The sequence below is a fragment of the Pocillopora damicornis genome, chromosome 12 (genome assembly GCF_964200805.1).
Source record: "Pocillopora damicornis chromosome 12, jaPocDami1.2, whole genome shotgun sequence".
Classification (NCBI taxonomy): Eukaryota; Metazoa; Cnidaria; class Anthozoa; order Scleractinia; family Pocilloporidae; genus Pocillopora; species Pocillopora damicornis.
Genome location: NC_142681.1, coordinates 5,244,323 through 5,264,968, shown reverse-complemented (window position 1 = coordinate 5,264,968; position 20,646 = coordinate 5,244,323). Strand labels below are relative to the sequence as shown.

At 38.5% G+C, this 20,646-nt stretch overlaps 1 protein-coding gene across 1 annotated transcript; it reads right to left on the bottom strand.

Moving 5' to 3' along the window:
- Positions 1-1,477: 1,477 nt before the first annotated feature.
- On the bottom strand, positions 1,478-20,571 carry LOC113673382 (uncharacterized). Its single transcript, XM_089188791.1, has 6 exons — positions 20,186-20,571; positions 19,728-19,807; positions 17,107-17,186; positions 8,872-12,305; positions 4,040-6,962; positions 1,478-3,504 (listed from the first exon to the last, which is right to left on the bottom strand). Exons 5-6 carry the CDS (start codon positions 6,813-6,815, stop codon positions 3,410-3,412), a joined length of 2,871 nt encoding a protein of 956 aa, XP_089044917.1. The 5' UTR covers positions 6,816-6,962; positions 8,872-12,305; positions 17,107-17,186; positions 19,728-19,807; positions 20,186-20,571; the 3' UTR covers positions 1,478-3,409.
- Between the last annotated feature and the right edge of the window lie 75 nt (positions 20,572-20,646).

Sequence of the window (20,646 nt, the reverse complement as noted above, 5' to 3'; positions counted from 1 at the left end):
CTCTAGCTGTCAACCACAAGCCAAATATGTCATTTGAGCGTCATTCTGACGTTTCGCTTTCGTGAGAAAGAGAAAGTTGGGGAACTCTGATTGTGAAGTTATTAGTTGTGATTCCGCTCTCAAGGAAGCCCTTACGTGTCTTTCGGAATTTAATGTCTCGTGCATTGTTTAGGCCTGTTAGATTATCTTGAAATCCTTGTGAGAGTCCTGTGACCCTTGGTTTGTCATGTGATGCAAGACCACACATTTATTTTTACCTTTTCAGTGATTTGTCCTCGACCATTGTAATATGGCTTAACTCTCGCACGATATTCGTCATCAATAGTCGTGTTTGGGTTTGTGCTTAACCTTGCTTAGAGTCGTCAACGGAAAGTGATGTTTAGGTTTTAGCGAGTTCTTGAAAATTGATTTTGTACTACTTTGTTGTTTATTTCGAATGTCTTGTGAAATTGTTTCGGTTAGCATTCTAAAAATATGTTTACTCCTCCAAGGTCAGTAGTCCCGTAACCCCAAACATGCCTACCGTTATTTAAAAGCGTGACCAAATGACCGAATGAATTAAAAGTGCTTGATCAGACTTCTGGTGCCTCCGTTGGCGCGAGTTGCTCAAGTTAGTTAACCTTAACACTCCAGTAATATGTATCGTGACTTCCAATTGACTTACATTTTCTTCTTTAAGCAATATTTGCTACTTAAAGAACGAAGCTATACACGTCTGTAGTTAAAAATTAAAGTTTCCCAACGACGTAAAGTATCTGTGACGGATTCAAAACATATTGACAAGCAATTATTCCGGATTTTCTCAGAAACTTGGAGGAAATGTAAACAAATACACAATGGACATCTTTCTCGGAATCATTGCTCAGTACACTTGATATGCGATGTAATCCATTTATTGTTTGCATGCGAGGGCTCAGTGTACTCAGAGCTAAAATCTAGAGCTGAACAGTGAGGTTTTTTCTCATTCTTATTAGTATATCGTGTTTCCGAGAATGTCACCCTTTTTACTGGTTATCAGTGAAATAAATAAAAATAACCAAGGTTCGCAATGAAAATAGTTATAACAAATTGAACGGCATCAGGGTCTCATTCCAGTCTTCAAACTTTCCCACGATTAAGTTCGGACTTGTCTACAATGAATAATGGAAACAGAACATGTATGAAGTTATGGTGTTTCTGGTTTTTACTTTAGTCTTACAGAAGTATCTTCACAAAACCTGTTATCCCTTATTTCATTACTTTTTTAACAGCCCTAAGCGTTCAATGTAACAGTTTACACCCACATCCCGTTCCTTACTTGTGACAATAGACACGATATCTCGCACTAGCTAGACTTTTGCGGGGAACAAAACGATAACAGGGGAAAATAGCTCGGTAGAGACCACTTGGCAGCGGGAACGAAAACTCGTTACGGTTTTCTGGCTCACGGTGACCTGCTTCAAGGGGGCTTGCTACGAACGTCAAGGATGAGACAGCGTTTGGTTCCACAGTAAGTTTATTTTAGTTCCTGTCGGGAAACGACATGACCTCTGGCGTTCTCAACTTCTTAATCGCCACACAGCCGTCAATGTAACTGCCACGCAGTCGTCTATGTAATCGAAAAAGCTTTACAATAGACTTCTTTATGCACTATCGAATGCGTGGTTCTATTCCCTAAATCTACAATTTCTTGATTATATATCTTAGCAAGTAAAGGTGAGAACTTAATTAAAATTTGTGCTTATAGTAGCGATGTTGGTGTTAAGTTTGAACAAGAAGCAACGAGAAAAATTATCGCATGAAAAGAACTAATTTACAGCTAGCAACTTCCCTGAGAACTAATTTAGCAGGAAAGGTCGCTACAAGGAATGTGTACTTAACAATGTCCACTAGGAATAAAGTCACAAAAGGAAGGATGTTCAGTTGCACAAAGCCGGCGAGAAGAAAGCCATATGTACATGTTGGTAGTTGAAAGAACTTACTGTTGGCTTTTATCTTTTTTTAAAACATTACAACGAAAAAACTCGAATGAATTAAGAACGGCTAAAATATTGAAAAAAGTATGAAATATGCTCAAAAAAAACTCATGGAAAAATCACTTAATTTTCCCTAAGACATTGAACTATACCTTCTCATCAAAAACAGGAAATATTCGTTGATAGAATCTTTACTCACTAATTTACTTATTGTTGCTACCAGCAATTATGTAAAGGTATCCAATTTTTATAATTTGACAACACAGTGGAAATGTAACAGCTCTGAGTAAAAGGCAAAGACTGTATTGTACAAAAATACAAAATTTTTATCACATTTAAAATTCACATCAGCTTCTTTGCGACATTTGTGGCTTCTGCAAATACTTAATAATTCGTGTGCCTACACGGCAAATAACAGAAACGAGTTAAGATTTCTCGCTTAATATTTGATATGAAAAACCAATAATTTGCACAATCTCGAGGAAGACAAACCCATACTGCGGTTAAAATAATCAAGCGGACAGAAAGTTAAAAGTCGCTAAAAATCTTCCTCAAATACATTTAAGCATCCTGGTGAGTTTGACGGTAAGCTTGACTGTGAAAGTGATAAAACATTGGTGCTTATAACCTTCGGCACATTTCTGTTTGAACGAAGTGAAACAAGTTTCTATACCGAGTAACTAACTGATTATGCTCAAAGATATTTTCCTTTTCGCCTAAGTCTACATTATGTACAAGAAAAATTCAGCTATCGATTTCCTTACTAATCGGAGTCTTACATTTCCTAAAATCACCCTTAAAACTACCCCTTCCAGCCAAAAGATAAAGTATAGCCGGCTGAATTACAATCTGAAAAATAATTTTGAATGTAGTGAATACAAATATTAACAACTCTTTTCATCATATAACATGCATAAAACAAATAGACTCCGTGTTGTCGTGATTCTGTAAAGTAATCGTTCACGGATGATAACTGAATGTGGTAAAAACATGAGCAACACTCGGCTGGGCTTCGTGTCTCACTTTTCGGTTCTTACCACATTTGACGTCATCTGTGAACTATTACTGAAGAGACGTGCAACTCGATGGAATCTATTTTGTTAAAATAATTGGCGCGAGGCACGCTGACAGAAGTTGGTTAATCGTTAATCGTCGGTAATCTGCCTCTCGCTTCAAAACGATTGAATAGGTTATATTTTTCACACAAAAGAAAAAAAGAGAACCACACGAAAGTTAATTGGTTGTATCTTAGAGATCCCTGTTTTCTCTTGTTGTAGTAGTTATCTTCATGTGTGAAATATAAAGCTATCACTGTAAATTCGATTTGCATCAGTCATTTCAAAGATTGATTCCATATCATCATGGTTTGCGCATCTCTAAGACTCAGTTTAGAAGTTTTCGAGTTTTTCATTGCTCCCATTTAAATTTTTCTGCATTTGTAACAACCCCTTTACTTAATTTCCTGATTGATTCCATCCTCTTCCAGAGCCAGCTTTCCACTTCCCGTGGGGCTGTGCGTCTCGATGGCCTATTCGACTGGCAACGTTTCCTGAAAGATTAAGCGCAGTAGGTATAATGAATCATCACGGTGCAATTTAACAAGGGTAAAACTTCTCTCTCACTGTATACCTTACTTAAAGCTCGACATGCTTAAATGTTTTTTTCCGAAGCGTCTAAACTTAACCATAATTTTTGATGAGTATCTTGCAATCTCGTAAAGAGGCTAGAGGGAGTTTTGAGGAAAATGTAGCGCGCGAATAAAAGAAGTTTCTTTTACATTAATTCATAAAGAATGTTGATATCCAGATCAGATGGCTTTTACTATGGATGTTTAAGTTCTTACCTAGAGAGTAAGCTTTGAAATATAAAATATGAGACGTTTTTAATTTAACTATGAGCGCTTTTATGCTAACTCTGCAATTCCATGGAGTGTGAGGCCTAAATCCTTCCCTCCTCATATCAAACAGCTAGGATAATTTTGGAAATTTCCTTCGATGGAAAGGAAGAAACTATCAATGCTGCTTCATGTGGAACAGCTAACTAATAAGAACATTGACCACTGTTAAAACATCATATTTACTTACTTGGGAGTTCAGTCTCGGGGAACTTCCCTGGATACCGGTTGAGAAATTTAATCATCTCTTCTCCTCCCATCATGTTCACGGATAGATTCATGCTTTTTCCCATCTCCAGTCCCTTGTGCATCTTGTCTATCGCCCCCTCTACGTTATTCATCTTCTCAAGCAAGAGGGCCAACGAAGTCTCAACAAGGACCTTCCAATGATGTTCCTCTTCTAATTCTCGTTTGGCAATTTGCTCTGCTTCCGAGAATAGCTTCATTGCCTCGTCAAAGTTCTCACTTTTCATGTGAGAAGTTCCAAGATTCTTTCGCACCAAGATGCTTTCTTTATTTTCACCCATTCCTAGGTCGTCGAACATTTTCAAAGCAGCTTTGTAACACTCAGGGCCGTCGACTTCGTACTTTTCATCAAGAGACACGTAAAGGTCTCCGGTAATCTTCAGGGTTAGAGCAGTCATATAATGTTTCCCAAGTTTTGTTTGAAAGAGTTCCAACGCTTTTTTGGACCGATCTATGGCTTCATCGAACTTCCCACAGAGCTTTGAAACAATTCCTGAAAAGATGAGGGTCGCTGCTGTTTCCGGGTGATCATGAAGCTTTTCAAATTTGTCTTTGCATATTTTCAAAGCCTTTGTACACTCCTCTTCTTTCTGTTTGTTTCCTTTAAGGAAGCGGGCATTGCTGTTATGAAAATGGAGTTCTGATAACGGTTTTGATTCAAACGCAGCAGGATTCTTCAAATGAATTTTTTGGGCTTCAACCATGACCTCATCGTACTTTTTCTTTCCTTCTTTTCCTTTTTTCTTCCTATATTCATTACCAAGAAGACACAAAAGATCTACTACATACACTGGTTGACTTTCAGAGTCAAAAGTTTCCAATAATCTTTCAAGGATCTCAGTGTAGGATCTTGGATGAAGACATCTCTCCAAATACATGCATTTGTAAGGAAAACTGTCCAGAAAGAGCTCACAGTCTTTCACGATCTCTGCATCTTTTTCTTCCCTACCTCGAGCATAAATTTGAAGAAAATGTTCGAAATTGTTCTTATCTTCTTGAAATGATACAAGGGAATTCTTGCAGGTGTCCTTACTCCAATAAATATCGGCATTCTTCGCGAGGCGCAACATGAAGTGTACACAAGCCAGTTTTCTGCCCTTTGTCAAAAGCTCGTTATACCTATCAAAACCAATCTTCTTTGCGTATGACTGAATGAGCGGATGCATCTGATATCTGCGAAAATAGGGCTCCTCCACAAGAGATCTGTGTTTTAAGGAGCGCAGGATGGAGATAGGCAAAGCCCGGGAGATCGAATATTCTGCCTTCGTCACAGCTTGGACTGCATCTTTATCAAATGGACCTTGGAACAAGGATAGGAGAATGAAGACCTCTTGTTCGGGTTTCTTCAAAAGGTCAAACGAAGTCTTAATGGCCTTTTCAACAGATTCTTGGTGGTCCTCTAGAACCGCTAATGGTTCCTTTTCAAGGATTTCTATGAGGGTTTCTTCAGAATAGTCTGATAGCAAGGATCCAACAATGCAGAGTGCAAGGGGAACGCAGCCACATAGATCTTTGGCGATGTATTCTGCCCTGGAAAGGTGCAGCTGTGCATATCCATGGACTTGCACCCTAGAAATAAGGAGATCTCTTGCCTGTTCGGCGGACAAAGGGCCCAATCTGACTTCGCTAGGCTGCAAGTCGGGGTTCCCAAATATTTTCCTGGTAGTTATGACAAATCCTACCTCTTCATCTGATAACCTTCTCATGTCAGATAAGATGCTTATAAATGATTCTCGATCGCTGGACTCGAGGACGCCATCTGCATTGTCAAGAACAAACGTGACTTGGTTTAGGACTTCGATGCTCCAGTCTTTTAGCCACTGCCCCGGATTCTCTGGTACTTGCGTGCTGACTGTACCACACGAGTTGATCATTTCTACGGCCACTTCGTTGAAATTTGTCTTCGTTAGTAAACTACAAAACAGCACAGTTACCTTTGTCTCAGGTTTTGCCAATTCATACGCCACTCTTTTAGCCACAGTCGTCTTTCCAAATCCAGGTCCACCAGTAATCAGGACAACTGAGACTTCCCCACCCTCAGCTATTTTCTTGATACCCTCTATTTCTTCATTACGGCCAAATACATCTTTTTCTTGTATTTTGTTCGGTAGACAGTTGCGAGGGCTACTCTTCTCTTGTTCCTGTACTTTGTTCCATTTTTCGGCTTGTTCCTCCAAACGTCGCTTTGTATCGTGATCAATGGGATTGTTCTTCAGCTCCTCCATTTCCTTGGTGATTCTTTTTCGTACAAGATGAATCTCAATTTCCGTTAAAGACGACGCAATCTTTTCCCACCTGTTCTCGAATTCAACCTTTGCAATTCTTGTCGAGAGCCTGTGGAACAGCTCATTTCTGAAGCTTCTTATTCGGAGGAGGTTTGCCTCCAGACTCTTATCATCTTCTGCAGGCATTTGTCTCCATCCGGTCGAAGGCTCGGAAAGTTGGCAAAATTCGCGAATCAAGGGAAATAAAAGTGAGATATCAAACGTTTTATAGTCTGGTGGAACGGAGTTAGGACATAATATTTCCCACTGTTCTGTAGATATTCGATAATTCTTCTTCAGTTTTTTCTCTTTCTCTTTTACCATGACCCACAATTCCTCCGGTGGGCAAGCAAAATGTAATAATTTGCGTAGAACGTTTGTTCCTCCGTCAATCAGAAGTCTTTCCAGTTTTGTGCCGTTCGTTTTCTCCTCTGATGCGTCGTAAACAGTCTCCATGTTCTCTGCTTTCTCAACTCTTCGGAAAATTTTGCTTGCAAAGTACTTAGAAACGTTTCTTGTGAGTGGGCGGCTGATAACAGCTATGCTAACGTTCTGGACTGACTAATCGGTGAGATTTATGTCGACGAAGATGCGTTACGAACTCTAGGGAAAGAGGGTGCAATAAATCACTTTCTAGTTTCCTGACGTACTTATTAAAAATGTTGTCTCAAATTTGCATCTACCTTAGTCATAACAATTTAGCTGTTTTCAAGTTGGTCGTCACAACCCTTTCCAGTCCATTTTAGCCTTAAGATAATTGCTTTATAGCCTCTACTTTTATCAAACCTCACTAAACTGATATTGTGTGATACCTCTCGAGTAAAATCTAATTCCGCGCGGTGCTAACAATTCAGTCAAAATTTTGTGATGAAACATCTCTAATGAGTAGCTGATCACACAATGATTGTTACATAAACATAAAACTCCTTTCACATCTGTATATATTTACGGTTTTGTGATGATAAAATATCTTTATATGAGATATCTTTAGCCATAAGTTGAGCTACTTCAATCATTTATCTTCTAATTTTCTTCGAACTCAAGGAATTCGCGCGGTTTTCTCTGAAAATCATACGAGCATTGCTGAGTATGATTTCATTTAAACTCATCAGAAATGTATTCTTCGAATCAGTTGTTATCGTTAAGAGTTCGTCTGAGTATATCTTCAGTTGCTGACGCAGTATAATTCCTACGCCCAAAAAGGAGAAGGACCGCTCTTAGGAATAAAAAAAATACAGCTCGGCCGATGTGCTTTTTCACTAGAAGCTTATTGCATTCAAACTGCAGAATGTCCCGCACAGCGGAAGCCACCACGTACTTTTTGCCTAGAAGCGTTGGCAACCGGAATGGAGCAGACATAGCGCAAGCTGTTTTGTCAAAACCAAATAAAGTATCAGAAGGAAACCTGCCTTCACGCAAAACTGAAAATACTAAATTATGGTATTTATCCTGCTAGATCGGCTTGTATGAACAGCAGCTGGACCGGCATATATAAAAGAAGAGCAACACCGTAATGCCTGCTGGCGTCAGCCAGGTCGAACGTTCACACCGCCAAGCTCTGATCTTTTTTTTTAGAATTAGGACGTCAGGGGGCGGCGGTTAGAAATTTTGAAGGGCACGTGTGTTTTCGGAAAAAAAATTGAGGAAGCAACAAATAGGAAAATTTAAGTAAATAAAGCGATCTCCGGTTTCGCATCTAATGTAATCTTTGGCAATTTTGCTTTTTTTTAACTGATGAATAATCACGTTGCGAGCAGAGAAGTTGCCAAGCTTTTAACTTTTTTCGTCGTTGAAGCCATAAAGCGTGACGGGCACTCCTGTATCAATCGATATCAAGATCATGAAGGGGTCTGCGTTCTTTGTTTTCGGGGGTCTGCGTTTTCGTTACGACCCGATTTCATTGCTCTTTTGAAAGTATTATGGCGCTGTTACAAGCAAAGCTTGACCATTAACTCAGAAATCCACCAAAATATCAAAGATGTAATGACAAAAAAAAAAAAAAAAACACTGAACCATTTGAAAGCGTCACCTGTGAGCATTAGTTCAAAATGAACAATAACTTCTAGTGAGAATCTCGTATATCTTGGTAACCCCAAGTATTCGATTCTAAGGAGACGACAAATGAAACTTTCCTTCCCATAACGCGAAGCCGAACCGCACAAACCGGAGAAGGTGACGGCCGCTTACTTGCAATGACTAAATGACTCATGTGTTCGCTAGTCTATTTATCTTCAAACGTTGTGGGAAATTAGTAAGAATTACTAATCTTACACCCGGGATTAGCGGCTGAATGCACGTTTGCATGACTTGCAGCTCTTTTATATCCTTCCTTAAGCATCTCACAGTTGCTCATGACAAGAAGAAAAATCAATAGCAGTCACCAGTTGTATTCTATTAGCTTGAAAGCTGTAAGATTTTCATTAGTTTCATTTCCGACATTTTCTCATCAGTAAAGTGTTATTGTTTGTGTTAGTTATTCAGCTTGTGTGGTATAATCTAAAATATTACCTACCTCAATGTTGGAGAACCTCTACTTCGATTTAAAATAGGGCCAGCTATGTTTACACTCAGAGTAGACAAGGCTGCATCCACTGAAATGAAAGCATGAATCGAAAAACCTTTAACTTGCAACCACTAAACGGGGCGTCAACACGGGGTTCACAAATAATGACTGAAGTAAAATATTCGATTATCAAGTGCTGTATTTACCGAAGCAAAAAGGGGCTCTGAGAGATTCGTGTTTCACAACAATCCCCTGCGGTTTTTCTCGGAAACTTGACAGACTAAGAACAAATTATCATGACGACAAACTCTTAGAAACTGCACAGTAATGCGGTAATGACGTATTAGGTTGCTTCGAACATCCACGGGCCAACGCTAGGCATGGTACATTGAAATGAACCTCTTAAGTTTCAAAGAATCCTTTATCATTTCTTCCCCTTTTCTAGCAAAACGTAATTGAATGTGGATAATCTGTGTCACCAGAATCGTAAAGGGCTTGTGGCTCATTACTCTACCCAATCATATGCAAGATTAACATTCGCAGTGTTCTTAACAATCAGTAACAGTCCTGGCATATAAACGAAGAGCAAAGCAAAATTTCAGCGTGGCCTTTAGTAAATCTAACAAGAGTTAGCTTTGGTCTCAAACGGTAAAAAGAGTGATGAAACGAAAGAAGAGATAATTTATTTATCAAATTGTTTTAGGAACGAAATCATATCTTTTAAGACAGCCAAACAAAATGTCGCTAAAAAGAAGATTTAAAATCATTTGCAGACCCGTCAACACTTTTTAACTAAACTGGAAATGTAATTCAAAGTCCAACACGAACTTCAACACGAACTCGAGCTTGGATAAAAACTCGAACCTCCCTCACTACCGAAATGAACTTGTCTGGTTTCTATTCATTATATCGCTTATAACGTAAATAGGTTGCAGTTTGACATCGTAGCAAATAATACTTTTAAAAGAGCTATATAATCGTTTGTCTCACGATGCACTCACTTCGGATGCGATCCACATGTGGTATATTCTGAAACATTACTCACCTCAATGTTGGAGAACCTCTACTCCGATTTTAGAATTGAGCCAGTTATGTGTACACTCTGGGTAGACAAGGCCACACCCACTGAAATGGTAGCATGAATTAAAAAACCTTTAATTTATAGCTACTCAACGGGGTGCCAACGGGGCGCCAGCATTTTAAAAAACAGGCAATGTTACTTCGTTCCCTTATTTCAGTGAAATCTAACACTAGAGAAAATTTGCATTGTTTCAACGATAGAAAAGTGGGTTGACTTCAGCTTTGCAGTTGTTCTGGGTAAACAAATAAGTTAGAGAAGTACTCGAAATTGCTGTTTTTAAGAGATACGATTTTTATAGACGCTCGACAACAGGGCTCAAAAGTTTCTACTGAGTTGCTTTCTTTCCGAGAAAGCCGTTACTACAGCACCTTTGTTTCTCAAAACAATTTAGCTGTTATGGTTGGTTGCAGATTTAAGATCAATTTTAATGTCTAATCTTTAGATACTTCCTGCCGTTAATGTAAATTTAATTTGTTTGACTCTTTCAGTAACAAAGGGTTCGAAAATAATGACTGGTGTAAAAAATCCAGTCCCCTTTTTGCCTCAATCAATGAACTCGCTGTAACGATAAGTTTAGGTTAAAAAAAGCCTATTTTATTACTTGAACTTGAACCGAGAAGTTAATTGTTCAAAGACCACGTAACCACTGACTAAACGCCGAATGAACTAATTGTTATGTAATCATTAGTGGTGCGCCCATTGTGATAGGTTCAATTACACATGATTATGTTCGCTGCTCATATTTAACCCGGTAACTTATGCCAGCATACTTCTAGTAGTATTTAGTCACATTCGCGACTTCATTGCCATTGTAACTGAATATATTTGGGTTATGAAGCATTAGACATTCTATCCCGGAAATGTTTTAATTCAGTTCTGCCTGTAATATCAGCCATCTTTTGAAGCTAACGCTAGTAACTGAAATGTCTAACTGCTGCTACGTAAGGTCTGAACAATTCCTATCGTCTTTAATTTTAAAACTTTTTTCGTCCAAATATCGAACAGCCCATCTACATTTGAATAAACTTCTAAAGTTTTAAGGAATCCTCCATCATTTCTTCCACTTTTCTAGGATAACTTAACTGAATGCGGATAATCTGCTTCACTGGAATTGTAAAGGGCTTTTAGTGGGCAGGCAATTCTGGCTCATTACTCTACCCAATAATATGCAAGATAAACGTTCGCATTGTTTTTAAAAGTCAGTAATAGTCCTGGCATAGAAGCGAAGGGCAAAGAGAAATTTCAGAGCGGTCATTAGTAAATCTTACAAAAGTTAGCTTTGGTCTCATACGTGGTAAAAAGAGCGATGAAACGAAAGGAGGAATAATCTATTTATCAAATTGTTTTAGGAACGAAATCATATATATTAGGACAGTTACAAAAATGCCGCTAAAGACAAGATTTAAAATCATTTGCAGACCCATCAAAACTTTTTCAGTTAACTCGAAACGTAACTTAAAGTCTAACACGAACTCGAAATTGAATACAAACTCGAGCCTCCCTCAATACAAATAATTTAATTTGTTTGACTCTTTCAGTAACAGAGTTACTTTACTCTTCCAGAATGCGAGAATGTCGAGGACATGCATGTTGAATGTTTGAAATAAACGAATATTTTTAATGGTATCTTACGTCCGCTTACTACCGCATTACAACATGGCCGCCACAAAAAAAAAAAAAAAAAAAAATCAGCTTCTTATTGTTTCCAGCACCTCTCGGCCAAATTTGCTTTGTTTTGGTTTTGATCTCACCCAATCACAAAGCTCGAAACCGATATCCAGAAATGGTTATGGCCCGAACTGGTTTTTAACAATCAGTAACAGTCTTGGCTTATAAATGAAGGGCATGGCGAAATCTCAGTGCTGTCTAACAAGAGTTAGCTTTGGTCTCATACGGTTAAAAGAGTGATGAAACGAAACAAGGAATAATTTATTTATCAAATCGTTCAAGAAACGAAATCATATGTTTTAAGACTGTGAAACAATATGCCGCCAAAGAGAAGATTTAAAATTGCAGATAAGTCAACACTTATTTACTAAACTGGGAACGTAACTCAAAGTACAACTCGAATTCCAAAACGAACTCGAACTTGGGTCCAAACTCGAGCCTCCTCACTACCGACATGCACTTGCCTGGTTTATATCTATTATAGCACTTATATCGTGAATAGGCTGGAATTCGTTATCGTGGCAAATTACACTGGCAAAAGAGCACTATCGTTTTTCTTACGATGTAGTCATTTCGGATGCGATCCACATGTGTTATATTCTAAAACATTACACATCAATGTTGGAGAGCCTCTACTTCGATTTCAGAATAGCGCCAGCTATGTGTAAACTCTGGGTAGACAAGGCCGCACCCACTGAAATGAAAGCATAAATTGAAAAATCTTTAGTTTTATAGCTACTCAAATAGGCGCCAGCATTGTAAGAAACAGGCATTGTTAATTCGTTCCCTTAATTCTGCGAAATCCAACACTAGAAAAGATCTGCCGATACGTTTCAACGATGGAATAGTGGGTTGACTTCAGCTTTGCAGTTGTTCTGGGTAAAAAAGATGGCGTCTTTAGAGAAGCACTCAAAATTGCTATCATTAAGAGATACAATTTTTATAGACGCTCAACAACAGGGCTCCAAACTTCTAGAAGTTTCTACAGAGTCGCTTTCTTTCCGAGAAAGCCGTTACTACAGCAACTTTTGTTTCTAAAAACAATTTAGCTGTTATGGACGGTTGCAGATTTAAGATCAATTTCAATGTCTAATCTTTAAACACTCCCTGTCTTTGATGAAAATTTAATTTGTTTGACTCTTTCAGTAACACAGGGTTCGAAATAATGACTGAAGTAAAATAATCCGTTTTCAAGTGCGGTTTTTATTTAAGCCTTTGTATACCAAGGGGGGTGGTATTTATTTGTCACAAAAATGAGTACATTATACAAGAATGCTTGTCAAGCCTGCTCTTTACAACAAAACCCTATAAAACTATATATATTTGGGAAGTGCATTAAAAATTTACTTTCACAACAATTATAGAAATTGACACATGTCAAAATTGTGACGTCACAATAAGCATAATTTGCATAATTATGCAAGTTTCTAAAGGAACTTTGAAATCACCAGCTCTAAACAAACAATTCCAACTTTTGGTTTCTTACTTGAAATTCTAATCACCTTTTAACACAATTTCAAAAGGTAAGAAATATTAATTAGGGCAATAACCCTCCTTTTAGAGAATTTAAGACAGATTAATAATTGCCTTTCATAAAGTAAAAATTGAGTAAAATATAAATGAAATAAGAAATATTCAAAAGATGCAAACAGTTTCTTTATCGGTTATATAGCCAATAGTTATGTACCACACTTGCACAAAACTATGCTCTCACATTAACCAAGAGTTAATTTCTTAATGATCTTCTTCTTCCTCTTTGATATGGCCTCCCTCTTCCTTCTTTTAGCCGACGGGGACCATTTCGACTTTCATCATCATAGTAAAAGTCTCGCAACGTGTGGTACCTTTGAAAACAAGGCTCAGGGCACATTCTAACACCACAAATTGCACAGCTGTATATTGTTTTCACTTTCTGGATATGGACCTTGCAAGTTAGTCTTGTTTCATTGCTCACAAGGTAATGGAAATGATCCTGGTTGAATCTTATGTCAGGGATAGCAACAGGAGTTTCCACAAATCCCGTGTCTCTTCGAAAGCACTTGCCTTGAACTAATGTGCTGACCAGCTCCTTTCTGAACTGCAGTGCTCTTAGACTGGAATGATTCTGGGATTTGGTGTGGAGAATGTGTGCATTTGATACACACACCTCTATCAAATAAAAAAACACTTTGTAATACCAGACTGACCCCTTCATAAGTCTGGCATATGCGACAGTTCGCTGGTCAGACACATCTACACCACCCATATAGGTGTTGTAGAGGTCAATAACACCTGGTCTAGAAAATTGCTTCTTCTCCCACTTCCCATTTACTTTTACTGACCGCTGAACTGGGCTCGAGTCCATTGTACTGGTGGGAAGGGTAGCTAACACACTAACTGGCTTCCTGTCACGCCATGTCACGCAAGTCAAATTTCCCTTTTGCCTGTACAAACACTCTCCTCTTTTAAGATCTTTCACTGCTTTTTCCTTCACACCACAAATCTCTCTTGGTAAGGCTACCCTGTTGGCCCGAACTGTGCCACATGCAAGGGTTTTTCTTTCTTCTAACTCTTCAAACAAAGCAACAGAAGTATAATAATTGTCCATGAAGGCATAAAATCCCTTATCTAGATAAGGTTGCAACACAGACATAACTGCCTTCCTTCCTAAGTCTTTCTGAACTTCATTATTCTCCTTGCCAGTATAAATCTTGCTGTTCAACACATAGCCACTGGTGGATTCTGCAAGTGTGAAAGCCTTTATTCCAAATCTTCCTGGCTTTATAGGGATAAACTGTCTGAAATGCACTTTGCCTTTGAACTTAATTAAAGTCTCATCTATGGCAAGTTGCCGCTCAGGGGTGTACACTTCCTGAAACCTTGCTATGACCAAATCTAGGAAAGGCTGGATTTTGTACAGCTTATTGTAGTCTGCGGAGTCGCGTGGGGGAGCAAGGGTGTTGTCAGCAAAGTGCAGATACCGCAAAATTTGTAGGAATCGAGTTCGGGACATCACGGATGGGAAGAAAGGAGAACTTAGGACAGGATCAGTACTCCAGTAAGAACTAAGGTTCGGTTTAGTAACCAGCCCCATATTTAGGTACAGACTAATCCAGGCCTTCATTTCACTTTCTGTGACTGGATACCAAACAGAGCTTTCTGTTGGCCCTCTCTTCTGTTCTGCATATAAATTAGTCTGACTAACTAACAACTGCCATACCTCTTGTGTGAAAAACAGCTCCAAAAAATCCAAACACGATTTCAGATTTCTTGTAGTGACATTTATTTCAGGTTCTTCACTAAACTCAATATCTACTCTGCGTCCAATTTCTCTAGACCAATCTTCCTCATCCAATTCCACTTCGTTGTCAGTGTGATCTTCCTCTTCCAACTCTTCGCTAGAATCGTCAGAGCTTGATTCCGATGCACCAGAGTAAAATTCCTCATCAGAGGCTCGATGCTCGATGAAATTCGCTAAAGGCAAGTCTTCTTCGTCGATAAATTGAATTTCAACATTGTTTTGATCGTCGAAATGTAGTTCAGCATCACCTTCAAGAGCCGCCATTTTTAAATCTCCCCGTTCAAAACGTCCAAATCACAAAAAGCCTCAAAATTCGCCCAAAAACAAGCTCGATGGAAGAAATCCTCGAAAAAACTAATTAACGAATTTATGTAATTTACATTGAAATGTAGTATTAGTTTCCAGCCCCTCAAAGTGCTCTTTTCAGGCCGCCCGAATGGGGTCTGTATTTAAGTGGCCATATATGGCCACTTGGTACGCAAGAAGGGGCTCTGAGAGATTCATGTTTCACAACGCCTGCACTTTTTCACGGAAACTTGACAGACTTAAAACAAATTATCATGACGACAAACTCTTAGAAACTGCATAGTAATGCGGTAATAACGTGTCGGGGTGCCTCAAACATCTCACGGGCTAACTCCAGGCATGATATAAAGTAAGGCTCGAAGTGCAAATCAACATCAAATTTCAACTAAGAAACCAGGAAAGATACTTCAAAGGTTAAGGAAAACAGTCATGACGAGCAAAGGATATGTAGTAGGATTTCTGACGGAAATTAATTTCAGTAACAGTCAATGTATAAATGTATTCTGTTTATTCCAGTCTTCGTGCCACTGTTTTGACAGTTTAGTTTGAACTGCTATACACGAATGGATCATATTCCGTGGCTACTTCATTCACAATAAATCAATATCTTGCGTGAGAGAAAACCCTTAAGTTTTTGACATATGCAAGTCTCAAAGGAAGGCTCTGAGACTCCTACTTTCTTGAGAATATGATCAGTAGCCAGGGGTTATTTTTTATTTTTCGAGTGGAATTGACATAAAACTGTCAAATTTCATGGCAAGATAATTGCCTTAATCATTGAACTCACTGTAACGATAAGTTTAGGTTAAAAAAAGCCTACTTTATTAATTGAACTTGAACCGAGAAGTTAAATGTTCAAAGACCGCGTAACCACTGACTAGACGCTAAATGCGCTTATTGTTATGTAATCATTAGTGGCGCGCCCATTGTGATAAGTTCAAGTACACGTGACTATGTTCGCCGCTTTTCTAGAACCCGGTAACTTATGCCTGCATACTTCTAATAGTATTTAGTCACATTCGCGACTTCATTGCCATTGTAACTGAAAATATTTGGGTTATGTAGCATTAGACATTCTAGTCCGGAAAATTTCTAATTCATTTCTGCTTGTAATATCAGCCATCTTTTGAAGCTAACAGCTAACGCTAGTAACTGAAAAGTCTAATTGGTGCTACGTAAGGTCTGAGCAATTTCGATCGTCTTTAATTTTAAAACCCTTGTTGTCCAAATATCGAGCAGCCCATAAACATTGGAAAAAACTGCTAAAGTTTTAAGGAATCCTTCATCATCTCTTCCACTTTCCTAGGAAAACGTAACTGAATGCGGATAATCTGCTTCACGGGAATCGTAAAAAGGGCTTCTAGTAGGCATGCAGTTCTGGCTCATTACTCTACCCCAATCATACGCAACATATGAACGTTTGCATTGTTTTTAAAAGTCAGTAATAGCCCTGGCATAGAAACGAAGGGCAGAGGGATATTTCAGTGCGGTCGTTAGTAAATCTTATAAAAGTTAGCTTTGGTCTCATGCGGTAAAAAGAGAGATGAAACAAAAGAAGGAATAATCTATTTAGCAAATTGTTTTAAGAACGAAATCCTAGGTTTTTAGGACAGTTGCAAAAATACCATTGAAGGGAATATATAAAATCATTTGTCAACACTTTTTCATTAAACTAGAAACGTAACTCGAAGTCCAACACGAACTCGAACTTGGATCCAAACTCGAGCCTCCTTCACTACCGACATAAACTTGTCTGGTTTCTACTTATTATAGCGCCTATATCGTAAAAAAGGTCGTGATTTGTCACCGTGGCATATGATACTTTCAAGAGAGCAATATAATCGTTTGTCTCACGATGTAGTCACTTCGGATGCGATCCACATATAGTATATTCTGAAACATTACTCACCTCAATGTTGGAGAACCTCTACTTCGATTTAAGAATAGAGCCAGCTATGTCTTCACTCTGGGTAGACAAGGCCGCACCCACTGAAATGATAGCATGAATTGAAAAACCTTTAATTTATAGCTACTCAACGGGGCGCCAATGGGGCGCCAGGATTCTAACAAAGAGGCAATGTTAATTCGTTCCATAATTTCAGCATGTGTTTCAACGATGGAAAAATGAGCTGACTTCAGCTTTGCAATTGTTCTGGGTGAATATGATCACGTATTTAGAGAAGCGCTCGAAATTGTTATCATTAAGAGATATGACTTTTATAGACGCTCGACAACAGAGCTCCAAACTTCTAGAAGTTTCTACAGAGTTGCTTTCTTTCCGAGAAAGCCGTTACTACAACAGCTTTGTTTCTCAAAACAATTTAGCTGTTATGGTTGGTTGCAGATTTTAGATTAGTTTTAATGTCAAATCTTTAGACACTTCCAACCTTCGATGTAAATTTAATTTGTTTGACTCTTTCAGTAACAAAGGGTTTGAAAAAAATGACTGAAGTAAAATATTCGGTTATGAAGTGCGGTGTTTACTGAAGCAAAAAGGGGCTCTAAGAGATTTGTGTTTCACAACAAATCTGCGGTTTTTCGAGGAAACTTGACAGACAAAGAACAAATTATCATGACGACAAACTCTTAAAAATCAGCACAGTAATGCGGTAATAACGTATCAGGTTTCCTCGAACATCCCACGGGCTAACGCCAGTCATAAACAAGTAAAGGATATGTAGTAGTATTTCTGACGGAAATTAATTCCAGTAACAGTCAATACATAAATGTATTGCTGTTCTGGGCCTTAAGTTTAAATCTGTTTACTCCAGTCTTCGTGTCACTGCTTTGGCAGTTTCGTTTGAACTGCTATACACGAATGGATCATATTATGTAGGTACATCATTCACAATAAATCAATATCTTGCGTAAGAGAAAACTGTTAAGTTTTTGACACATGCATGCCTCAAAGGAAGGCTCTGAGACTCCTTCTTTCTTGAGAGGATTAATAGCCAGGGGTTATTTTTAATTTTCGAGTAGAATTGACATAAAACTGTCAAATTTAATGGCAAGATCCTTGCCTCAAACAGTGAACTCGTTGCAACGATAAGTTTAGGTTAAAGAAGCCTATTTTAATACTTTTACTCGAACCGAGAACTTAAATGTTCAAAGGCTGCGTAATGAGTGACCACACCCCGAATGCGCATATTGTTAGGTAATCATGAGTGGCGCGCTCGTTATGATAAGTTTAATTGCACCTGCCTATGTTCGCCGCTTATTTATAACCCGGCAATTTACGCCTGCATACTTCTAACAGTAGTTCATCACACTGGCGACTCCATTGCTGTTGTAACTAAATATATTTGGGTTATGAAACATTAGACGTTCTATCCCGGAAAATTTTCAATCCAAATCTGCTTGTTTTCCTAATATGTTTTAACAATAGAATAGTGGGTTGACTTCAGCTTTGCAATTGTTCTGGGTAAACATGAAGTCTTTAGTGAAGAACTCGAAATCGCTTTTATTAAGAGGTATGATTTTTGTGGACGCTCGACAATAGAGACCCAAACTTTTCTAAGTTTCTACACAGCAACTTTGGTTCTTAAAACAATTTAGCTGTTATGGTTGGTTGCAGATTTAAGATTAATTTTAATGTCTTATCTTTAGACACTCCCTGTCTTTGATTTCAATTTAATTTGCTTGACTCTTTCAGTAACACAGGGTTGGGAAATAATGACTATAGTAAAATAATCGGTTATCAAGTGCGGTATTTAATGAAGCAAAAAGGGGCACTGAGAGATTCGTGTTTCACAATAAATTCCTGCGGCTTTTCACGGAAACTTGACGGACTAAAAAACAAATTATAATGACGACAAACTCTCAGAAACTGGACATAAATGCGAAAATAACATATCAGGGTGCTTCGAACATCCCACGGGCTAACGCCTGGCATGGTACATTGGAATAAACGGCTAAGGTTTCAAAAAATCCGTCATCATCTTATCCCTTTTTCAAGCAAAACGTAATCGAATGCGGATAATCTACTTCACGGAAATCGGGCTTTTGGTAGACATGCAGTTGTGGCTCATTACTCAACCCAATCATATGCGAGATTAACGTCCGCATTGTTTTAACGATTAGTAACAGTTCTTGCATATAAACAAAGGGCGAAACAAAAGTTCAGTGCCATCTGATAGTAAATCTAACATGAGCTAGCTTTGGTCTCATACGGTAAAAAGAGAGATGAAACGAAATAAGGACCAATTTATTTATCAAATTGTTTTAGGAACGAAATCATCTGTTTCAGGACAGTGAAAAAAAAAAGCTGCTAAAGACAGGATTTAAAATCACTTGCAGACCCATCAACACTTTTTCAATTAACTCGAAACGTAACTTAAAGTCCAACACGTACTCGAACTTGGATACAAACTCGAGCCTCCCTCAATACCGACATAAACCTGTCTGGTTTCTATTCATTATCGCACTTATATCGTAAATAGATTGCAGTTTGCCATCGTGGCAAAATATACTTTCCAAAGAGCTATGCATTCGTTTGTCTCACGATGTAGTATGTTCTGAAACATTACTCACCTCAATCTTGGAGAACCTCCACTTCGATTTTAAAATAGAGCCAGCTATGTGTAAACTCTGAGCAGACAAGGCTGCACCCACTGAAATGATAGCATGAATTGAAAAACCTTTAATTTATAGCTACTCAACGGGGCGCCAGCGGGGCGCCAGCATTGTAATAAACAGGCATTGTTAATTCGTTCCCTTAATTCTGCGAAATCCAACACTAGAACAGATCTGCCGATACGTTTCAACGATGGAATAGTGGTTTGACTTCAGCTTTGCAATTGTTCTGTGTAAAAAAGATCGCGTCTTTAGAGAAGCACTCGAAATTGCTATCATTAAGACATACGATTTTTATAGACGCTCAACAACAGGGCTCCAAAGTTTCTACAGAGTCGCTTTCTTTCCGAGAGCCGTTACTACAGCAACTTTTGTTTCTGCGATCCACATGTGATATATTCTGAAACATTACTCACCTCAATGTTGGAGAGCTTCTACTTTGATTTTAAAATAGAGCCAGCTATGTGTAAACTCTGAACAGACAAGGCCGCACCCATTGAAATAATAGAATGAATTGAGAAACCTTTAATCTATAGCTACCCAACGGGGCGCCAGCATCGTAAGAAACAGGCAATGTTAATTGGTTCCCTTATTTCCGCGAAATCCAACACTAGAGCAAATTTCCAAATATGTTTCAACAATAGAACAGTGGGTTGACTTCAGCTTTGCAGTTTTTCTCGGTAAACAAGATAACGTCTTTAGAGAAGCACTAGAAATTGCTTTCATTAAGATATACGATTTTCGTAGACGCTCGACAACAGTTACAAACCTCCAGAAGTTTCTATAGAGTTGCTTTCTTTCCGAGAAAGCCGTTGTCTCTCAAAACAATAAGCTGATATGGGCGGTTGGACATACAAGATCAATTTCAATGTCTAAT

What these genes read in the sequence shown, in the direction of transcription:
- LOC113673382 (XM_089188791.1), bottom strand. Translation starts at nt 6,815, where the DNA reads ATGGAGACTGTTTACGACGCATCAGAGGAGAAAACGAACGGCACAAAA. An exon ending in CCCCGAGACTGAACTCCCAA is followed by an intron (nt 3,505 to 4,039) that starts GTAAGTAAATAT and finishes TTAATCTTTCAG; the next exon opens with GAAACGTTGCCAGTCGAATA.